This window comes from Lactuca virosa, chromosome 1 (genome assembly GCF_052849685.1).
Source record: "Lactuca virosa cultivar CGN04683 chromosome 1, Lactuca_virosa_CGN04683_v6, whole genome shotgun sequence".
In the NCBI taxonomy this organism is placed as follows: Eukaryota; Viridiplantae; Streptophyta; class Magnoliopsida; order Asterales; family Asteraceae; genus Lactuca; species Lactuca virosa.
This window is the reverse complement of record NC_136426.1, coordinates 711,612-733,858: the sequence shown is the minus strand read 5'-3', so window position 1 is coordinate 733,858 and position 22,247 is coordinate 711,612. Positions and strand designations below refer to the sequence as shown.

The following is a 22,247-nucleotide window of genomic DNA, read 5'->3' as shown; positions in this document are numbered from 1 at the left end:
TGATATATATAAAAAACGAAAATTTTTTTTTCCAAAAAAAATCCACTTCATTTTCTTTGTTGAAAAATTAAGGTCTATTTTTTTATAGAAAAAAATTAATAAATATATCAAAATTCATGATTTTTTGTACTTTCTAAACATAGATTCATATTCATGTAAAAAACGATATTTCAGTTCAGATTCACATTGTGAACCTGTTCAGATTCATATTATGAACTTTCTCAGATTCACAGTGTGCATAATATTAAGTCAGATTCACAGCGTGAATCTGAACTGATCGGAGTTTTTTCACATTGTGAATGTTAAAAATTGAAATATTTACAGTTTAGATTGTGAATCTACACTGATCGAGGTTTTTTTTTTTTTTTTTTTTTTGTGAATCTTCTCAGATTCACAGTGTGCATAATAGTAAGTCAGATTCACAATGTGAATCTGAACTGTTCAAGCTTTTTCACATTGTGAATGTTAAAAATTGAAATATTTACGGTGTTTATTCATAGTGTGAATCTACACTATTCGAGGTTATTTTTATTATTATTATTTTTTTTATCGGTTTTGATGTTTATTAATAGAGTAAAAAAAAATAATATTTTTAGTATAATTAGTTTTTTTATTAATAAAATTTCTGATGCTCAGAATCGTTTTTGGTTCGTTGTTAATTCATGACGATCAATAATGAAAGGAGTGACTATTTCCTTCGGCGGTGAGGGGAAGCAGTGAGATGCACGACACAAAACGCAACTATCTTCGACATAAGACTCTGAGAAAGCCGGAGGGGCGAAGGATTTGATCTGAGCAACGACTTCAATGATATATACGTCTGGCAATATAGATCTAATTCTGAGGGTATTGGTCCTGTGGTTCATCCTCCTTCTCGATCAAATTCACAGATACCCAATAAACTTAATCAACCAATTATGTCCCTCAATATGAAAACTCTTACTCAGGCCTTCGCGAAAACAGCCGCGGTGATTGAAAAGACCGTACAGGACGTCACCGGACCCAAAGCCCTCCAGGACTATGAGCTTCTTGACCAGATCGGCTCCGCTGGACCAGGCCTCGCTTGGAAGCTATACTCCGCTAAGGCTCGTGGCGGGTCCACCCTCCTTTCTCACCAGTATCCTACAGTCTGCGTTTGGGTTCTTGACAAGCGCGCTTTATCGGAGGCTCGGGTACGCGTGGGGCTTTCCAGAGCAGCCGAAGACTCCTTCTTCGAGATCATCAGAGCTGATGCGTCCAGATTAGTTAGATTGAGGCACCCAGGAGTGGTTCATGTGATCCAAGCCCTAGACGAGAACAAAAATGCCATGGCAATGGTTACTGAGCCTTTATTTGCTTCTGTAGCCAACGCCCTTGGTATATTGGATAACATATCCAAAGTGCCAAAGGAACTTCAAGGGATGGTAGGTATTTCAAAATAAATTCCTCTTTCCTTTTCAGCCTGCATCATAGTGTTGCAGTTTATGTTTCAATGGAACAATTAAAGTTTCCATCTAATTTTTGGCACTGCCTAATTTCATGCTTCTTAGTAGTGCATATGAGTATGGTAGCTGGAGATCCCTTGCAGATTATCATAGGATATTTTTGGATTCTAAAATTTTAAAATTAATGGTTTTAATACATGATAGATTCAACTTAACTTGTACTAAAGAGCTTGTAGTGTTATGCAATATTGAAGAAGATACATCATACATGTAACTTAATTATGCATTATACATGATAATACTCTACGAGGACATCTGTGTACTCTCGTTGAATTACGAATTTGATCTAGTAGTATGTTTGCCATTAGTTCGGATTCCATGTTGTGGTATGAGAATAGGCTACATTGACAGCTTGGTGAAAATGATGCATAATCAATGTTATGTTCTTTATTATAACATCTAGACTACTTATCTGAATCGTGGTCTATGGTAATGAGGTATAATTGTTGACTAAGCCCTTAGTTGAGCATATAATTGCTTCTGGAAACAAAATGTCCTTTTTGCCGATGTGTATTTAATTCTTTATGGTAACTCTACTACTATAATTACTTTCTTGGCCACATTGCCTTGTAAAATAAGGCCTCTAGACAATTCTTTTTTCTTCCCAATTACTTATTTTAAAATACATCACTTTGGATCTTAATCGGTTAAGACATATTTATTCATCTTATATCTTGGAAAAACAAGAACCATTTTCTCTCTCCTGTATGACAGATACATGATCTAGGGTAGGGTGGACTGCCCGTCTGTACATAATGCTGATTTAAATGCTGTCCTAAACCTTGTTGAAAACATTTAAAAATATGGATAATTAATTATGTGATTATACTTTCTACAAGTTGCTGAAAAGTTTGTTCTTTCTTCTGTAGGAAATGGGTTTGTTGGAGGTAAAGCATGGTTTACTTCAGGTAGCAGAATGTTTGGACTTTCTTCACAATAATGCCTGCCTCATTCATCGTGCCATATCCCCTGAGGTATACACAACCTTATATCAATGACATCTGTGCTTGGTAGTCGCATACATTTCCTGGAAAGACTCCACCGAAACAGACTGTTTTTTTCTTTGTTTTGTGTGATACAACTATTTCAATGTATCTGTGCTTGTGACTTTGCAAGGATTCTGAACTCCTAGAGTCTAAATCTTTGATGGGTATTTTTTGCAACAACTATTCTTGAACCAAAGGAAGGTATAGTGAACAGAAAGATAACCTGTACATGATTGGATGATATTTTAGCCTATTTGGCGCTGGAAGAGTTACGACCTTTTTGCTACTAGATAAAATAATACAAAACATAAGGAACCAATAATAATTCTGGATAAGGCAGCGGAGACATTCATGCAGCTAGATAATGTGTCCTATTGTCCCCCAAATTCCTGATTGTTGCTGCCTTCTACTGATGCTGTGTGTACACTATTATATTTTCTGCAAAATATATTTAAGTCAAAAAAATCAAGCAAGTAATGTTCATGTATTTGATCAATTTGGATTGTATGTATACTCTTAATACCATGCCAAAGCTGGAATACGAGCCAAGAAATTGCTAATACGAGTTAGGGTCTGCATAGGATTGATTATCTTTTGAGCAGTGTTACACCTACTTCATCCTCCTCCGCCTGGATTTTCCCTCAAGTCATCAAGGTAGATATCTTCCAAGTAGTGCACAAGACATTGATGTTGCCATTTAATCATTAAATGATCTAGATAGGACATCAACTCTTAGCATCAACCTGCTCTTCCTCTTTGAATGGAATCTTTCATTTTTTTAAGCGCAACGATGCTATCACTGCCGATTCAAAAATCGCCTTCTTGCGGCTTTGTTTGTCTTGGCTTTATGTGCAGCATAACAACACTAACCTTCTTAATTTGTTCGTCACTTGTTTATGCAACTCCTTAATCTCCTCAGCTTGTCTGGATGAGATTTGAACTTTAAATGGGAGAAGCAAATTAATGGGTGTGAGAGAATTCAATCCATAATTGACTTCAAATGGTGTCCATTTCCCTAAAACATAAATACATAATCATGAGCTTTGTTGTATGCATTAAATCCCTTTTTCTCAATCTATTAACACGGGGAAGCCTTAAATTCCAATTTCTTAATGTCTTCTTTACAAAAAGGTAGAGAGAATGTGGTTAGTTTGAGGGTGGAAGGCTGTGATATACGTGTGTTAAGACCTCCATACATTTCAGGACTATTATGAACACAATATTTTGATTCAGTAAAGAACTTAATCATTACCATCATGTGTCAATTTCCATGTATATTCTATATCAACGAATATTGCTATTATTGTGGTAATAATAATGAATTAAAGTTAATGTGATGTGTGGTTGATATTGATTTCTGTGAGGATGTCTAGTGCATCCTGTGTCCAAATTGATAGATTTTAACTTTCACTTTGCTCCAGTCAAGCATGTTTAGATAAGATGTATAATAATATAGGTTTGTTTGAACTCTACAAACTATATGCTTGATGTTGCTAATGTGCTATTTACATAGTTTCCTTAGCAAACAAATTATCATATTTTGTTTTTCGTTTAGATTCTCATATATCATCAATGATTAATGATAGAAGTTAACTATACGACTTCTAATCCCACATGGAGGGACAAACATTTGAGTGTTGTTGGACATATTTGATGCACAACATTTGCAGCATATCATTTGACCATGTTTCTTGATTGGATATCTCAGACTGTGCTCATCAACTCAAGTGGAGCTTGGAAGCTTGGTGGATTCAGTTTTTCAATATCAGCAGACCTTTCATCTACAGATTCATCTACTGTGCAGCCCTTCCATTATGCGGTGAGTCATAGCTTTGATAGGAATTGTAAAACTTGTCAATTAAATTCTACTATCACTCTTATCAGATTTGCAAATGTTTAGAATTATGTTTCACATGAAATTGTTTATGTTTATCCATCAGGAATATGATGTTGAAGATTCAGTACTGCCTCTTCAACCATCACTGAACTACACTGCTCCAGAACTAGTCAGGCCCAAGGCACCTTCATTCGGATGCTCTTCTGATATTTTTAGCTTTGGATGCCTCGCTTACCATTTGATTGCTAAAAAGCCTTTATTCGACTGCCACAATAACGTGAAAATGGTATTACTCTGACTCATACTTATTTATTTTCGTAGTATCTTTCAATGTATCTAGTAGCAACCCCCTCTCAACCACACAAACCAGAAGAAAAAAAATTTATGCCTTCCATAATACAAGCTGTCCATTTTTGTTTCTTCCATGCAGTACATGAATAATCTGACATACTTATCCAGTGAAGCCTTTTCATCCATTCCTCACGAACTAGTTACTGACTTGAAAAGAATGCTTTCAGCAAACGAGGCTCTAAGACCCTCAGCTTTGGATTTTACAGGTATGGTTTCCAAACATTATGTAAAACTATAAACTTATATTGTTGTCAAAGGTGAGTCAAGCTAGTGCAACAACACACCTGAGGCTAGATGTAATCACCCAAGCGAAGTGAGGCAAAGTATCTTAAAACATGACAAATTATACGAGGTTTCACATTTTAAAATAGCATGTTCATGTATGTCCACAAACTCATAATAAACATGTAGGATAATCACTAAACTCACAACATCATACTAGAAATTCAAACCGTTTGGATCAAGTTCTAGCAACTTCCTCAGGCTCCACCATTTATGAACACAAGAGTTTTACTAAGGAAGAAGAAGGAGATACCTTGATTCAAGATCTTCAAATTCGACTTTGGGAGCTCTCAAATGAAGCGGGGCCTGAAATGAGAGATGTTGGTTTAACAATTACCTTGTATCTCACTTGTTATGTCTGGCCGACCTAGTTACACGATGGTGTAACTCATTACATGATCATGTAATGCTCAAATGTGCCCAAAATAGCATCACACTTCATAAAAATCCGGTTTTTATGACTTTGACATACTTACACGATCGTGTAATCCTCCCTGGTCCAATATTAGCATTCTACTTTTCTTTTGCATGCTTGGTACTTCGTGAGACTTACACAATTGTGTAAGGCCTTTGCACGATCATGTGATCCTTTGGTGCATTTTTGGGCAATGTGCTTTACACCGTATCCAATCCTCTATTTCTACGACCCATAACTTCCTCATATGAACTTGGATTTCGATGGGTTTTGATAAGAATCTTAAAACAATAATGAAGAACAGGAATTGAATGCTTGATTACTATGAACTTCAAATGAAAATAACAAAATAACAAATCAGAGAAGTTAATCAAATGATTATCCTTCCCGATTTAGTTCTAAATCAGAGAGGGTCTCAAAAAGATGACCTCCTACCCAAGCTAATGCGGATGACTATTAACTCCAAATGCAAAAGACTGAATACCCCACTATTCCTATTACTACTCTATTTATCCTATTCTTCATATAGTTCTAGATAGGGTGCAAAAAAGATAATAGTAATAGATATTACAATCAAGTCCCTCATGTTTACCAATATATTTATATAAGACCCATACCACATTCTCTATAATACCGCCAGTCCGCCGTCTTGAAGAAGAGGCTTGTCCTCAAGCCGGGATCTAGGAAATTGATTTTTTGGTTGCAATGCATTTTCATATGTTTCTTCTTTGATTGAACCTTGCTTTCATGAAATTGATTTAGGGAGGAGATTTTCATCATGTTCTCATACCAAAGAACCAACTCTGTGATGTCATCTTCTTCGATACTTCCTAATGGTACTATAGTATCCCCGTACTTTGCTGCCATTCTTACAAATTTTGGTTGATCAGGCCCAAATAACTTGTATTCCTCACCCTTACGATGAAGAGCCTCACGTGTACCACTAGGGTAGAGCGATGCAAAAGGTTTTGATGAAAACAATTTGAGGAGGATGTGATAACCAGCTACCCAAACAGGTCCTTCATCTCCTCCTTCTGGAATCCCACTAGGGCCTCTCGCTATTCTTCCTTTTCTAAAGTTGAAAATATCATGATGAACATAAATCTAGGATGTTTGTTTGGTCGAGTCTTGCATTCCTTGATCAACTTTTGGATCTCCCTATCACTGTTTGCCTTTTCAGTTAATTGTGCCCATGTAGCCATAACCATAACGATTGTAGTACAAGATATTCTAACTGCATGTGCCCCTATAGCCATAACCATAACGGTTGTGATCCTTCGTTCCACCTATATCAAATATGTCCCCGACACACATGTATCTACTCTAGACCCTTCAAGTGCTCTTATGTGCCACTTGATGTTCCATTTGTCCAAAGAAAAGAAAAATGCAATTGCAAATTGGTAAAACCAATCGGTCGCTTTGGCTATGCTATATTTGATCGTATTTCTTATGTTAACTTGTCTTCTAGCCATTATGCCTTTGTGTCAGCATTAGACAATTATCATATGCCTCGATTTGTATCTGAAGCTCAGGCTCATCCACATCCAGGTTGGCTTGCGGCAGTGAATGAAGAAATATTTGCCCAAATGGGTATTCTCATTTTGGCTCCCTTGCTCGTAAGGCCATACTTGTTGCCAAAGGATACTCTAAGATTTATGGGGAAAATTATAATGAGACGTTTAGCCCTGTTGCCATGTTGCCAAAATGACATCTAATGACGTTTGTACGTCTCATTATTGCACTAGCTGTTATCTGTTATTGGCCGCTCCTTTAACTTGATATCAAGAACGCATTTTTCTATACTGTTCTTGAGGAGGAGGTTTATATGTAACAACCACCTGGTTTTATAGTTGGGGAGGAGTCATCCAAAGTATATTGTCTTATGCTCTCGCTCATGGCCATAAACAAGCTCCCAGAGTCCGGTTTTCTCGATTTTCACATGTTGCGGACAAGTTTGGAATGAAAAGGAGCGAGTGTGATTACTTTCGACATCGACATGGTAAAATGATCATTTTGGTATTCTATGTTAATGACATTGTTGTCACCAATGATGATCACAAAGGAATTGTGGCTTATAAGACCTTCATTTAAAAGGAATTTCAGATAAAAGATCACAGAAACCTCAAGTACTTTTTCCGTATCTAGGTTGCTCGATCTAGTTATGGATTCCTCCTTTGTCAGGGAAAATATATCCTTGATATCCTTGTTGAGACCGACATGCTTTACAGCCACGATGCTGACTTTCCAATGATCCCAAATATTAAGTTGTATCCGGAAGCTGGAGAACCATTGGAGGACCTAGGAAGATACAAAAGATTAGCGGGGGAAATTTAATTATCTTACTGTCATGAGACCGGATATTGCATTCTCCTTTGGTGTAGTTAGTCAGTTGTTGTCTTCACCGCACACAAGTCATTGGGATGTAGTGCTACATACATATTCTAAGGTATCTAAAAGGTGCTCTTTTTTTTTGCCAGGGCTCCTCTACACAAATCGAGGTCGCACTTAGATAGGCGGATACTGAGATGCAAGTCATGCTTTGTGCCCTTACAGTCAAAGGTCAACCATAGGTTATTGCAACCTCTTTGGTGGAAATCTAGTATCTTGAAAATGTAAGAAACATATATAGTTTCCTTATCTAGTGCATAATCAGAATATCGAGCTACGCCCTGAACAATGTGAGTTGGCATGGATTCTTCATCTAGCCCGAGAATTAGGAAATAACACAAGTGAACTAATGGATATGTATTATGACAATGAAGTTGTCTCTTACATATCCAAGAACCAGATCTTTCTTGAATGAACTAAGCACATTAAAGTGAACTATCAATGTCACTTTGTTTGGGAAAAGGTAGTTGGGACATCTCGGGAACCACAACCTCTTATCTAGTGTGGGTCTCATGGGCATGTGTAATATTTATGCTCTAACGTGAGGAGTGTTAAAACTGACTAGTGATGTTAAAAAGTCGATATTACTTGTGTATGTTGATGATATGATCATCACTAGGGATGATATTCAAGAGTTTGAGAACTTTGAAGAAAAAATTGCATTCCATGTTTTATCTTGGAAAGCTACAATATTTCCTTGGAATGGAGATTACTCCACGCATGCAAAGAGTATTTGTGTTTCAACAAAGATATGTTCTAGATCTTCTGAAAGAAACATGAAAACTTGGATGTAAACCGATACTCCTCTGGAGCGAAATTAGACATCTAAAAGTAGTGATAATGAAGTTCCAGTTTATTGAGTGCAACGTTTCCAAGTTGGGATTGTGGGACATACATTTGTCAACTTGAGGAGGAATGTTGGAATGGAATTTTAAACTGTAATGAATTTGCTTTGCACACAAAATAACACTCAAGATTACTGTTCTATTAACTTCTCTGATAAGAAACAAGGCTGAATAAGCAAGAAAGACAACAAGAAAATCAAGAAAATAAATAGGCAGACACTACATCACTTTTGTCCTTTATTCCCATTTTGCCCCTGCTCCTCTACCAATCCTGTAATGTTTGTGTGACGGGTAGTGGGCCCTTTTTTTTGGAATCTTTTTTGATTTTTGCCTTTAGTATGTGAATTTCAATGGTGGGTGCACCACATTACCCCTTAGTATGACCTTGTCCTTAAGGTCAAAGTCAGGAAATCTGTCTTGTATAGTTCTTAATTCTGAAATCCTCCAAAGTGGATTCAAACTTTGGAACTCCCTTCCACTTAATCAATACATCTGTCCTTTGGCCAGGCTCCTCATGGGTTCGCACTCCCTTCACTGTTTCATTTCAGGTTCCCATGTCACTCTCATTTCTTCAAATAAGTGTGCTGGTAATTCTGGATGGGCTGTCTGGTTGCCTATTACATTTTTTAAAAAAAAAAAAAAAAAAAAAATTAAGATATGAAAAACGGGGTGGATCTTTGCACCTTTTGGGAGATGCAACTTGTATGCCACCGATCAAATCTTCTGCAGAATCAGGTAGGGACCATAGGAGCGTGCAACCAATTTTTGAAATGGTTTGTTTGTCACCGATTTTTGCCTGTAAGGCTGTAATTTAAGATAAACCCAGTCTCCTTCTGCAAATGATACATCTTTTCGAAATCTATTAGCTCTTTTTTTCGTTCTTTGTTGTGCTTGCAATAGGTAACCCTTAAGACTATCTAAAATGGCATTCTTCTCCATGAGCTGTTCTTCTACTGCTGAAACACCTGTTTGCCCTTGCTCTACTCGAATCGCACGTGGAGGATCCTTACCATACAATGTTTTGAAGGGAGTGATTTTACTGTTGGTGTGATAGGAAGTGTTGTGTTGGTGTGATAGGTTGTGACTGTTGGTGTGATACGGAGTATTACGATGAATGAAACATCGTAAGTACATCTCTACTGATTTGTCGACAATCTCTGTTTAACCATCCGTTTGTGGATGGTAGGCAGTGCTTCTAAGTAAATTTGTCCCTTAGAGTCTAAACACCTCTCTCCAAAATAAGCTCATAAGCACCTTATCTCGATCGGATACTATTGAGGACGGGTATCCATGAAGGCGAACCACTTCTTTGATGAATATGCTAGCTATGGTTACTATTGTGAACGAATGCTTAATAGCAATGAAGTGGGAGTATTTTGTAAGGCGGTTCGCTACTTCTAAAATAACATTGTACCTATGTGAGTTAGGGAGTCCTATGAAATCCATAGATATCTCATCCCCAACTTGATCTGGTATTGGTAGGGGTTGTAGAAGACCTGCTGGGTGGGTGGATATTGCTTTCTGAGTTTGACAAACACCGCATGCCTGAACATATTTATGAACTTCTTTCCTCATGCCCACCCAAAATCATTCAAATGCTATCCTTTGGTAAGTTCTGAGTTCACCCACATGTCTACCTATCACTGAATCATGAAACTCCTTCAATAACTTGGGAATTAATTCAGATTTTTGTGGAATGACCATCCTGCCCTTGTACATCAGTCTTTCCCTATTCATCTTGTACCCCATGTGGTGTTTTCCTCCGTCTCTTAAGTCCTTTATCACTTGCTGAATAAAGGAATCTGCAGTTATTTCTTAATCCAAGTCTTTTAACGGAATAGACCAGGAGGAAGTGAGTGCACAATGCAGTCGGTGGGGTGAATTCACGAGAGAGAGAGAGAGAGAGAGAGAGAGAGCATCCGCCACTTTGTTAACAACTCCCGGTTTGTATTGTATTTCAAAGTCAAACCCCAACAGCTTATACCATGGTTGCAAATAACGTAAGGCGTGACTTGGCGCCATAGACAAGCCTCAAGCCTTGGCGTTTTTCAAGGCATCACAAGGAGGCAAAATTTTAATATATTTTATAATTTTATATATCTATCCATATATTTTTACTATCATCCAATTATATAAACAAGCCATATATTAACAAAAACCTAATGTTTTCACATGTTAATCTAACATATAGTCACAGATTTACAATCATACTAAAAGCTTACAAAATGTCATCTTTCAAAAAGTCGGTGAACATTACAAAAGCATGTTATATCCTTAGATCAAATCTAAGGAGGAACAAAAACCCTTTTGTGGCCATGGAGGTTCACCCGTGATGACTCTCGGTTACTCGTAAAGCATGTCGGAACCTCGGCTCCACAGGAGAAAAAAAATTGCGTTACACAAAAAAACACGCTTTTTCGCGTCTTACCACGTTATTTGGGAGCCAAGCTTTACATAGCCGCCTAGGTCGTTTTCGGGACGTCTACACCACGCCTCGACGCCATGGCCCGCCATGGCGTGTTATTTAGAACCCTGACTTATACATCCATTTTTGGTATTCGGGCCCCACTTCGAGTTGTTCCATAAGTATTTTAGGCTACGTTGATCCGTTCTGATTAAGAAATATCTTCCCATAAGGTAATGCCTCCATTTCTTCGCCGCCAACACAATAGCTATTAACTCTTTTTCATACACAGACTTCATTCTATTTTTTATTCCTAATACTTGGCTATAATACGCAATCGGATGGCTGTCTTGTAACAAGACAACCCCAAGGCCTGCCCCGGAAGCATTAGTTTCAACCACAAACAACTTGGAGAAGTCGAGCATAGCTAAGATGGGCGTATGAGTCAAGGCATTCTTGAGTGTGTTAAACGCATCAGTCGCTTGCGTTGACCACCCAAAACAGTCCTTTCACAACTGATCTGTCAAAGGAGCTGCAATGCTAGCACAACTTGCTATGAATTTTCTATAATATCCCGCGAGTCCCAAAAATCCTCTTAATTTACGTATGGTTTTAGGAGTAGGCCATATTCTCATAGCCGTCACCTTTTCCTGATCAACAGATACACCCTCTTTTGATATCATGTGTCCCAAATATGCAATCTGTGATTTTCCTCATTCGCATTTATTTGGATTTGCATACAACTCACGTTGATGCAGTGTTTCCAGAACCACTTCGAGATGCCTAAGATATTGCTTTTCATCACGGCTATATATTAGGATATCGTCGAAGAACACAAACACAAATTTACGAAGGTGGGGATGAAAAACCTCGTTCTTAACTGATTGAAAGGTGGTAGGGGCCTTGGTGAGGTCGAAGGGCATGACCCTGAACTCATAAAGGCCTTCATGTGTTCTAAATGCAGTTTTTGGGACATCTTCCAACTTCATTCTGATTTGGTGGTATCTGACTTTAAATCTAGCTTGGAGAATATTCTTGACCCATGTAATTCATCTGGTAGTTCATCTATCACCGGTATAGGGAACTTGTCTTTTATAGTGGCCTTGTTGAGAGTCCGATATGAACCGCCACAAATTGTTCTTCTTTTTCACCAGTAATATATAGGGTTGGCAAATGGGCTTCGAGATGGCTGAATGATCCCCGCAGTCAACATGTCTTGTAACAGTTTTTCAATTTCCTCTTTCTGAGCATGTGAGTACCTGTAGGTTGTAGGGTTGAGCTGACACAGGCTCGATGCCTTTCTTGAATCTAATGGCATGTCTAAGGAGGGATCTTCTTTAAGAGTAACTCCCTGCCCCTCTAGTTGGAACTTCATCACTTGTGTCTTCCAGTTTGTAGTAACAGGACCTAACTTTTCCAGCCATTGAATCCCCGTAATCACATTTGAATTTCCCAAGGTAAGTGGTAAAAAATCTTCCTGGATGTCCAACCCTTGTATGTGAATTAAAACTCCTTGGCATTTCCCTTTTCCTTCCACTGATTTTCCTGTTCCCAGGGAGACCCCAAAGCCTGGAGTGGGTATGATTGGGATTTTGATCATATGTCATCTTGGAGCCTGTTAACAAACTGGCCCATAGTTATGTCATCGGGTAGGTTGCTTAAAGGGGCTAACTATTCAATAAAGGATCGTTGATACTCTAGTACCGACCCGACTTGCGTAAGGGATAACCATTGTTTGTAGATCGTACCTGCGTTCATCGGACGAAACTGTCGGAGCAAAAGCGACTTCATCTCACTCCACCATGTGACGGGACGTTGTTTGTGTTCCCACTAGAACCAAAGGGGCGCATCTCCTTCCAAGGCCACCAACGCCGCCTCCACCTTATCGGCCTCCGACAACTTGTAGAAATTGAAGTGTTCTGCTCTTAATATCCGTCTATCGGGGTTTTTTGCATCAAATAACGGCATGTCTAGCTTTCGGAATCGCCAGTTGGATCCACCACCATAATTCACCCCTTGATCCTCCTCCGCTACCAGACCCACCGCTGCTCTTTGGTGTTCCTTTTGGAGTTTCGTCCCCTTCTCTGACGTTACGACTCAGAGATGGTGGTTTTGATAGTTTCTTTTGCAATAGCTGTAAATTTCTTGGTAAGCTCTTCCATCTTAGCTGAGATCTGAGTTGAGCCTTCAGATTCTCTTGTAAACTTGCCATGGTTTCCTTAATGGATTCGATTTCCTCCTCAACCACATCCACTCTAACCCCAACGACATCATTCCTGGGTGGAACCATTCTTCTACTTCAGGAAAGACGTGCTCTGATACCAATTGTAATGAATTTGCTTTGCACACAAAATAAGACACTCAAGATTACTGCTCTTTTAACTTCTGGTAAGGACTGATAAGAAACAAGGCTGAATAAACAAGAAAGACAACAAGCAAAGCAAGAAAATAAGATAGATAGTAACAATTCGAGCTGCTACTGGTCTCCAAGGATAAGAAGCTTCCAATATTCTCTCATGATCCTTCATGCTGGCTCCACTACAATAAATAGGCAGGCACTACATCACTTTTGTCCTTCATTCCCATTTATCCCCTGCTCCTCTACCAATCCTGTAATGTTTGTGTGACTAGTAGTGGTCCCCTCTTTTCTTGGAATCTTTTTTGATTTCTGCCTCTGGTATGTGAATTTCAGTGGTGGGTGCACCACACAAACAGAAGATAAAGGGATCCTGAATTATCTAAATCTTTAATTTTAGAAGTAAATATTGTATAGTTATGTTGCCAAGATTAGGAGGTTTTTCCTTGTTTATTCTTGCTATAATGTGTGGCCCTCAGATGCAGCATTGAGTTGAATTCTCATTTCTTATTGTTTCAGAATATGAGAATACTTTTCACTTATTCAAATGTTGAAGTATATACTTTCATCAAGTTGAATTGTCAGCTTTGGTTTTTAGTGGAAAACTGGTTGGGAATGAGAAGCCATATTTGAATTATCTAAATCTTGTATGCTGTTCTTACTTGTCAGGTTCTCCATTTTTCCGTGATGACACTAGGTTGCGAGCACTTCGCTTCCTGGACCACATGCTTGTACGTGCATGGAATTTATTTATATTATCTATTGTAAGCTTCTTAATTAAATATGCTTGCTTTTAAGATTTATTTTTTTCTTGGTTGCAGGCAAGAGATAATGTACAGAAGTCAGAGTTTCTAAAAGCACTATTGGACATGTGGAAAGATTTCGATGCTCGTGTTTTACGGTACAAGGTTGAAGTGTTTCCAGTCTCACTTTGTGCTTCATCTTTTAGCTGAAATTATGCCATGGGCTTTGGAATAACATTGGTTACATTAGATAAAAGGGTATATCAACAGTTGTATGTAAGATTGTTTATACTTGCCTCTAGCAGTTGCTTTATTTCATTAGAGCAATGTGAATTCTGGCTGTTCTGTTCCAAAAGTAATGACTCCGATTTGGCCTTTTTCTTTTTCTAATAGTTCAAAAAACAATCCATTTCAGTTTTTCAGTCTTTTTTAATTCGTTTTTGATATAATTAAAATGATGAGTGAACTTATTGTTTGTGTAGGTTCTTCCGCCTCTCTGTGCAGAGCTTCGGAATATGGTGATGCAACCGATGATTCTGCCCATGGTTTTAATGATAGCTGAGTCTCAGGTACCATATAGCTAATCAGTCATATGAGAGATTTTTCATTCAGCTTGTATAAATTCATTCTGTATAAAATGTTTTTGAATTTGACACTTCACTGGGTGTGATATTTTTGCCTAATGTTTGACAGGATAAAGTTGATTTTGAGACATCAACACTGCCTGCTCTTGTGCCCGTCCTAACAACTGCTGCAGGTGAGACGCTACTGCTACTTGTGAAGCATGCAGAGCTAATTTTCAACAAGGTAACAAATTGGTATTATTATCATTAAGAGTCCTCAAGTCTTTCATTTGAAACATAGAACTTCAGAATGGCCATCTTCCTAATCCTCTCTGAGTGAAGACAACTGAATAATCATTAATAGGAACTTTTTGTCATCTCAATTCTCAATATATGGGAGAACTAAACTAGTGTGGTGTGGTGTGTGTGTTTATCCCTCTTCTTGCATTTCTGACCTTATAGGAAGCTCATCAGGTGTCACACTGTTAAAACAATTCCATGGCTCTTGTTTGTATTTAGTGTATTATTTAAAATTTTGATTGAAGAACTTACTTGATCTTGTATGTCCGGCCTTCATGTTATTTGAAAGTCTTTCACCCTACCCAAGTGTTTTAATATTGCTGGTTTGGGTGTGTATGAATTATGATATTGATGGCAGGCTAGTCAGGAGCACTTGGTTTCTCATGTGTTGCCCATGCTTGTGCGAGCCTATGATGATATTGATGCTCGGATGCAAGAGGAAGTGCTCAAAAAAACTGTCTCCCTTGCTACAAAACTTGATCCTCAGGTAATTTTGCATCATTGATTTTTGTTATTGGTAATTCATAAAGGATTATCAGTATCTATGTATAGGTTGAAAATATTAGGTGATAGTGATAGCTGCAAACTAGATGTTTTCAAGCTTAGCATCTTTTGCCTGATTATGTCCCTAGCAAAAACCAAACATCTTTTCTTTAAATACCAGAGAAATGCACGAGTAATCTTAGGTGGTGTTTTTTTTTGCAAAAAGTATTTTTTGACCTCTTCTGTTTGCGGGTGGAAAGACATTTGAGGAAAAGACTGGTTGTTTTTCAGAAGACAAAAGACATAAAAAAGTCTTTTTGACATCTTTTTCCAAAAGACAAAAAAATAGCTTTTGATTTTGGAAGATGTTTTCTAAGTTCTAACCCTACGTGATATTTCTTTTCCACCACCAATGCCGCCATCACCGTTGCCACCACCACCGCCTTCCGCCGCCACCTTCCCCTACCTCCGCCACCACCATCGCCGCCACCACCAACACCAACACCAACACCACCGGTCTTTTTTTAATGAAGGCTTAAAAAAAACAAGCAATTTTTTTTTATGAAGACCAAAGACATGGAAAAAGACTTTTGGTCCACAATTTATGATTTTATTCCTCAAGCATGCAAAAAGACCAAAGACTTTTACCTCTTCAAAAACAAACACCGCCTTAGTGTTTCAGATGAGTAATTGATTAACATGTAAGTTAATACTCATCTAAAGGGAAGCTGAACAAGCTGGTGAATTACAACTTGCACAATTCTTTTTTTATCTTTTCTGTTTTTAAAGTTGATATTTTTTCTTCTCTTCTGGTATTCCTTATCTCTACCTTAGAAATTACCTGTTCTGTTTTATTTTTTTGGTATTGCATCTCTTTTTTAACTTCTTGTCTTGGTAATTTTGAACTTTTGTGCTAACAAATTTTACTATTACTTGTAATTTTCTGTTATATGACATGTGATATGTATCGAGTGTGCTGCTTTAATACATGGTCTATTAGTCCATTATCTTGTATGAGCTTTCTGAAGGAATAATTTCGTCTAATCAAGGATAACAGTCAAAGTCAAATATATATCTTAAATGGTGAACACTATTTTTAGGAACCTAATAAAGAAGAAAACCAATAAAAACTACCCTCACTCTTATCCCTGGATTTAAGGAAACTGATAACTAGAAGGATCATAGCGATGCCAATGTTGCTCATATATATTTATAAGGCGCTTTACTTTGTAGGTAGGTTGCGGTTACGATATAAAATATAAGGCCTCTATTAGTATTAATCATCCTCCAAGTTTCATGTGGTAAAAGCAGTTATTTGCTTAATAATTGTTGCTGGATAGGTTGTATTGATAATTTCATTGTTGCTTAGCTTTAGTTTTAGGTTTACCTGAAGAAAAAGAATCCATTAGTGAAGCTTATATTATACTAACATATATGATGTATTTTGACTAAAATCCAGCTGGTGAAACAATCAATTTTGCCTCGTGTTCATGGATTGGCACTAAAGACGACAGTTGCTGCGGTATGTGATCTTTCTAACATAATTGACAGAGGGTGGTATCAGTTGAGATATAGTTAGTTATATATGGTTTTTGTTACAATTTACAAAGACTTGTGAATTTGTAGAGATAGAGATGATTTACATGTACGTATATGTGGCAGGTGAGAGTGAATGCCTTGTTATGTTTAGGTGATATGGTTGTGCTACTTGATAAGCCAGCTATCTTGGAGATCCTGCAAACAATTCAACGTTGCACGGCTGTTGATCGTTCTGCTCCAACTCTCATGTGTACCCTTGGGGTAGCAAATTCCATTTTGAAACAGGTGACCCACCCCCACCACACATTTATTTCACTTATCACAATTCTATTCTATTCTCATATTTTCCCTCTGTGTGTGTGTTGTTTAGCATGGAGTGGACTTTGTAGTTGAGCATGTTCTTCCCTTAGTCGTGCCTCTTGTCCTTGCACAACAATTGAACGTTCAACAGTTTGCAAAGTACATGTCCTTTGTCAAGGGTGTTCTCAGGTACACCTATCCATCCATCTATCTATCTATCTATCAATTTTTTTTTTCCTTTGGTGTTGCAAAATGCAAGTGTAATTGTTGAATTACAGGAAAGTTGAAGAAAAAAAGGGAGTAACAATGAATGATAGTGGAGTTGATTTGAAGTCGCTTCCTGTTATACCTACTACTACTACTAGTACTGGTGATGGGGGTTTGAAGAAAAACATTCCAACTGCTTCATCCTCCTCCTCGTTAAGTAATGCATCATCTAGATGGGATGAAGATTGGGTGACAACAACAACAACAAGAGGATCCTCAATGGAACCTAAACCTTTAAGTCAGCCTCCCAAACATGATGTCCAATTCCCCATGATCATGTCTACTCATCAGCAGAAGCAAACACAAACACAAACACAAACATCATGTCCTCCAGCAGTTGAATTCGAGTGGCCCCATCAAGAGAAATCGAATACCTCCTCAAGTGCAAGCTTTGATGATTTAGATCCATTTGCAAACTGGCTTACACAGCCTACCACTAATCATTCTTTGCCTCCTCCTGCTACGAATGGTGTTGGTGGTCTATTTTTAACAGGTACAGAAAATCAAGTAAATAATAATTATAATACCAACTGGGGCAACAACATGGACAGCAGTCCTCCTAATGGGGGTTTCCCAAGATACCATCAGCAGGGTGATACATCATCATCATCAACAACTTCTGGTCCCAAGGCCTCGGATCTTGGCTCCATATTTGCTTCAAGCAAGACCCCTCAGGCACTAAGACTTGCTCCACCTCCCCTGAATGCTGTTGGTAGAGGTAGAGGAGGAGGAGCTCAAGGGCAAACCCGTCCATCCCGTGCAAAACCATCATCTGAGCAGCCTCCATTACTGGATCTCCTCTAGTTGAGTCAGCATGTTCATATATTTTGTGATTGGATCAACACCTACCCCATGTTTTCAACCTTTCCTTCAATAGTTTGGCATACCTTTTGTAGCGGTATTTTTTTTTTTTTTTGGCATTCTCTCTGTATTTTTTATAGCATAATATATTTGCTTTATGCGTTGTGTGTATTACTACATTAGCCATTGACGAGTTTAGTTGCTAAAACTCAAAATTCTTTATATAAAATGTACCAGTTTATCGATCCATGTTTCAAAATGTTCCATATGGTATTAATGTGATACAAGTAATCAGATTGGTTTTCGTGGTTTTATGGAGCTTTGAGCAAATTGTTGATATGCTTTCGTGGTTTTATGGAGCTTTGAGCAAATTGTTGATATGCTTTGCTGAAGCTTTGACTAGTTAAGTTTCAAGTAACAAATTAGGGTTAGCGATTCCTGTAAACCTACGGTTGAGAGGCTGCTAAAGGCATAATATACCTGTCATAAATAATGAATAAACAAGGTGGTTATGCCACGAAGGGTGCTAAGGCTGGATGAAGTGGTGCCATACTTATCACGGTCCATGTAGGCGCCACGTTAGATCTGCCATACTACAACAAAAACTTACCACTTACATGGCACGGGTTGTCATGCTTGCCATGTTACTTTTTAATATTTATTTTATAAAGAAATCAATATAAATAAATTATTTTAATAAAAACTTAAATTTCATTAACTTAAAGAAAATCACACTTACACTTAAAAAACATAACACACTTGAAATTAAACTAATACACATTTTTTTTGAACGAAAAATATATTAAATTACTCCTAAATTATTCCACCTATGTCCACTGCAGGACTTGAACCATCGACCTCAAGGAGGGAAGACAACACCGGATACCGCTGGGCTAGAAACCCTTTGGTAAACTAATACACACTTACAGTTAAAAAGTATAACACACTTGAAATAAAAACTTAAATTAGAAGTCAACGTGTGATACACCTTGTTCCGAATTGTTTCCTAATTCGGGGTTGCGACCCGAAGATCGATTATCAAAAGGCTTAGGGCCTTTAGAAAGATAGTATTAGACCCCGCTTTGGGTGTGGAAAGTGTAGATTGGATGACCCGGAAGTTCGGTTCGTGTTTTGGAGCCCAAGTGTAACATCCAAGTTTCGGTAAGTTCCCTTTAAGTCCCTAATGTAAAATATCTTGTATTTTAGTCCCTAATGTACGCGGGGCGTAGTCATTGATTACGCTAGCGTACTAGCCACATAATTGGTTGTGGATCTTAACCCCGTACGCTAGGCGTACGTGGTGTACGCATGGCGTACTCATGTCTGAAGCAAACCCTAGTTTTTAGGGTTTGCACCCTATTTAAGGACCTTAAGTCCCCCAAGTCCCTTACCTCTTCGGTCTCCATTGCCCTTGCAGTGCAAATTTCGAACCCTAAGCCACCTTAGTGCATTTGTGAGCTTCTTGAGTGATTTTTGGTGTTCTTTAGAGCCTTTGAAGAAGAAGGGAGCTTGAGAAGAAGCAAAGAAGTGGGAAGAGCTTGTAGATCCAGAAGTTTGGCACCATTTCTGACCCATTGAAGGTATAAAGCTTTAACCTTGACCATTGCATGTTTATATCTAGTTTTAGGGTATAAAATGTCATCTTTTGGTCCCATAGTTTGGATTCTTGGAGTTGAGGAACTTCAGATCATATGAGTTGTCCTTTTGAGCTCTTGGAGGTGTTTTGAGACATAAAAAATCGGATCTTGATGGTTAAACCTTAACCATGCAGGTGTTAGGGACCAACCAAGTGTGCTTATGGACTTGATTCATGTTTTGAGCCCTATCCTTACATGCAAAAGCATAAAGTTTGCAACTTTATGGCTTAGGACGTTTCTAGGGGTCTAGATATAGGTTTTGGACGTAAGGTCTAAAGGGATTAAGACATGGAGCTAAGTTTGGTTGGCAGAGCAGTACGTCGTGCGTACTCAAGTGTACGCCGCGCGTAATGGGTCAGCGCCTCGAACTTGGTCAACACCAGCGTACGATGGGCATACAACCCAAGTACTCCGCGCGTACGCGATCTGTGGGCTTGGAAGAATTTGGGCTCGTTTGGTGTTGGGCTTTAGACTTGAGAAAATTGGGCCTCAGGCCCACCTAAGTGTAGCAAGTCCTTTTTGGGCCTAAGGCCATGTTTGGGGTCCTTGGACATAGTGGGCCTTAAAGGCCCTATGGTAGGCTTGAATTCCTTTTTGGGTTTAGTGGTTTTATGCCTTGGAGAGTAGGAGGCCCAATAAGGTAAAGGCAAAGGAGCCTTTTGTGCTTGTGCGATAGGGAGAGGAGTTCGCGAGTCATCCGCCGAGTGCGATTTGATACCCACAGTCTGAGGGGAGTCTTCCTTCGCAGTAGCCGTGGGTCGAAGGCACCAAGGCCGACCCACTAGTTATGTTATAGCATGATGATTGTCTTTGTGATAATTGTCAGTCATGTCTGTATTTGTATGATGACTGTGATTATTGTTATGATATTATGTGGTAGTAGTAGGGGGTGAAATAGACCCGATATCCGGTTGGAATAGATCGAAGGGGTAGGCCAGTCTCCAGATATGCTTGGCAGTATCCGGTTGAGATAGACCGAAGGGTAGGCCAGCACCCATATATGATTGGCAGTATCCGGTTGAAATAGACCGAAGGGGCAGGCTAACACCCAAATATGCTTGACACTATGTTTGTTCAATATGTTTGTGTAGTATGTTTGATTGGTATGTGGTATGTTGGGGGAACTCACTAAGCTTTGTGCTTACAATTTTTAGTTTATGTTTCAGGTACTTCTAGTTCGAAGGGGAAGGGCCCGGCTTGATCGTACCACATCACTCCATGTTTTTCTGCACTTAGTGATTTTGGGATTTGTACTCTGATATTATGATACAATGTGACTCTTTTGAATACTTTGGTACCAGTTTCTTATGAATGGAATGAATTTAAAAACAAAATTTTTATCTGTATTTTTGGGATGTTACACCAAGGGTATATTGGTAATGTGTCAGTTCGGGCCTTTATGGATTTTGGATTGTAATTCGAAAAGCTTTAAGGCAAGGCTGAGTTGATAGAAGTGTAGAGCTCCTTATTACCTTTCCGTGGATATAAAGAATGTCGACATCGGACATAGAACGAAGAAGTTATGGCTTCCGGAAGTTTGATGGTTTGAGAGCTAAGCCTAGTACGCTGGGCGTACAAGTACACTGGGCGTACAAGTACACTGGGCGTACTAGGCAGAAGGATCGCGAGCACCTTATGGAGTACGCTGGGCGTACTGGGAGTACGCGGGGCGTACTGTAGCAAGATGAATAACCTAATTTTTAGGGTTTTTGCCCTATTTAAAGACCTTAAGTCCCTCAAGTCCTTTACTCTCTCAGCCTCCACTGCCCTTTTAGTGCAAATCTGGAACCCTAACCTCCTTGTGTGCATTTTGAGCTTGCCTTGGGTGTTTGTGGTGTTCTTTGGTGGTTTTGAAGGAGAAGGAAGTTTGGGAGGAAGCAAAGGAGAAGAAGGAGCTTGAAGATCCAGAGCGTGTGCACCATTTCCAGCCTAGTGAAGGTATATAGTTTGAATCTTGATCATTGCAAGCTTAGATATAGGATTAGGGTAGAATATGGCATCTTTTGGTCCCATGGTTTGGTATCTTGGAGTATGAGCAAATCCAGGCCATTTGAGCAGTCCTTTTGGACTATTGGGAGTGTTTTAAGTAATAAAAATCGGATCTTGGTGGTTAAGACTCAACCATGCAAGTGTTAGTGACCATCCAAGTGAGTTAATGGACTTAATTCATGGTTTGGGCCCCATCTATGCATGAAAAAGCATAAATTTTGCAACTTTATGGCTTAAGACGTTACTTTGAGCTTAGAATTAAGTTTTGGACACGAAG

General features: G+C 38.6%; 1 protein-coding gene across 1 annotated transcript; it reads left to right on the top strand.

The window, feature by feature from the left end:
• The first annotated feature begins 658 nt into the window (after positions 1 to 658).
• LOC145131553 (SCY1-like protein 2 B) lies at positions 659 to 18,589 on the top strand. The gene is made up of 14 exons (XM_079066230.1): positions 659 to 1,403; positions 2,354 to 2,458; positions 4,179 to 4,289; positions 4,411 to 4,593; positions 4,738 to 4,864; positions 14,018 to 14,079; positions 14,170 to 14,256; positions 14,574 to 14,660; positions 14,785 to 14,898; positions 15,313 to 15,441; positions 16,897 to 16,959; positions 17,100 to 17,261; positions 17,347 to 17,465; positions 17,555 to 18,589. Exons 1-14 carry the CDS (start codon positions 918 to 920, stop codon positions 18,345 to 18,347), a joined length of 2,628 nt encoding a protein of 875 aa, XP_078922356.1. The 5' UTR covers positions 659 to 917; the 3' UTR covers positions 18,348 to 18,589.
• The last annotated feature ends 3,658 nt before the right edge of the window (positions 18,590 to 22,247 follow it).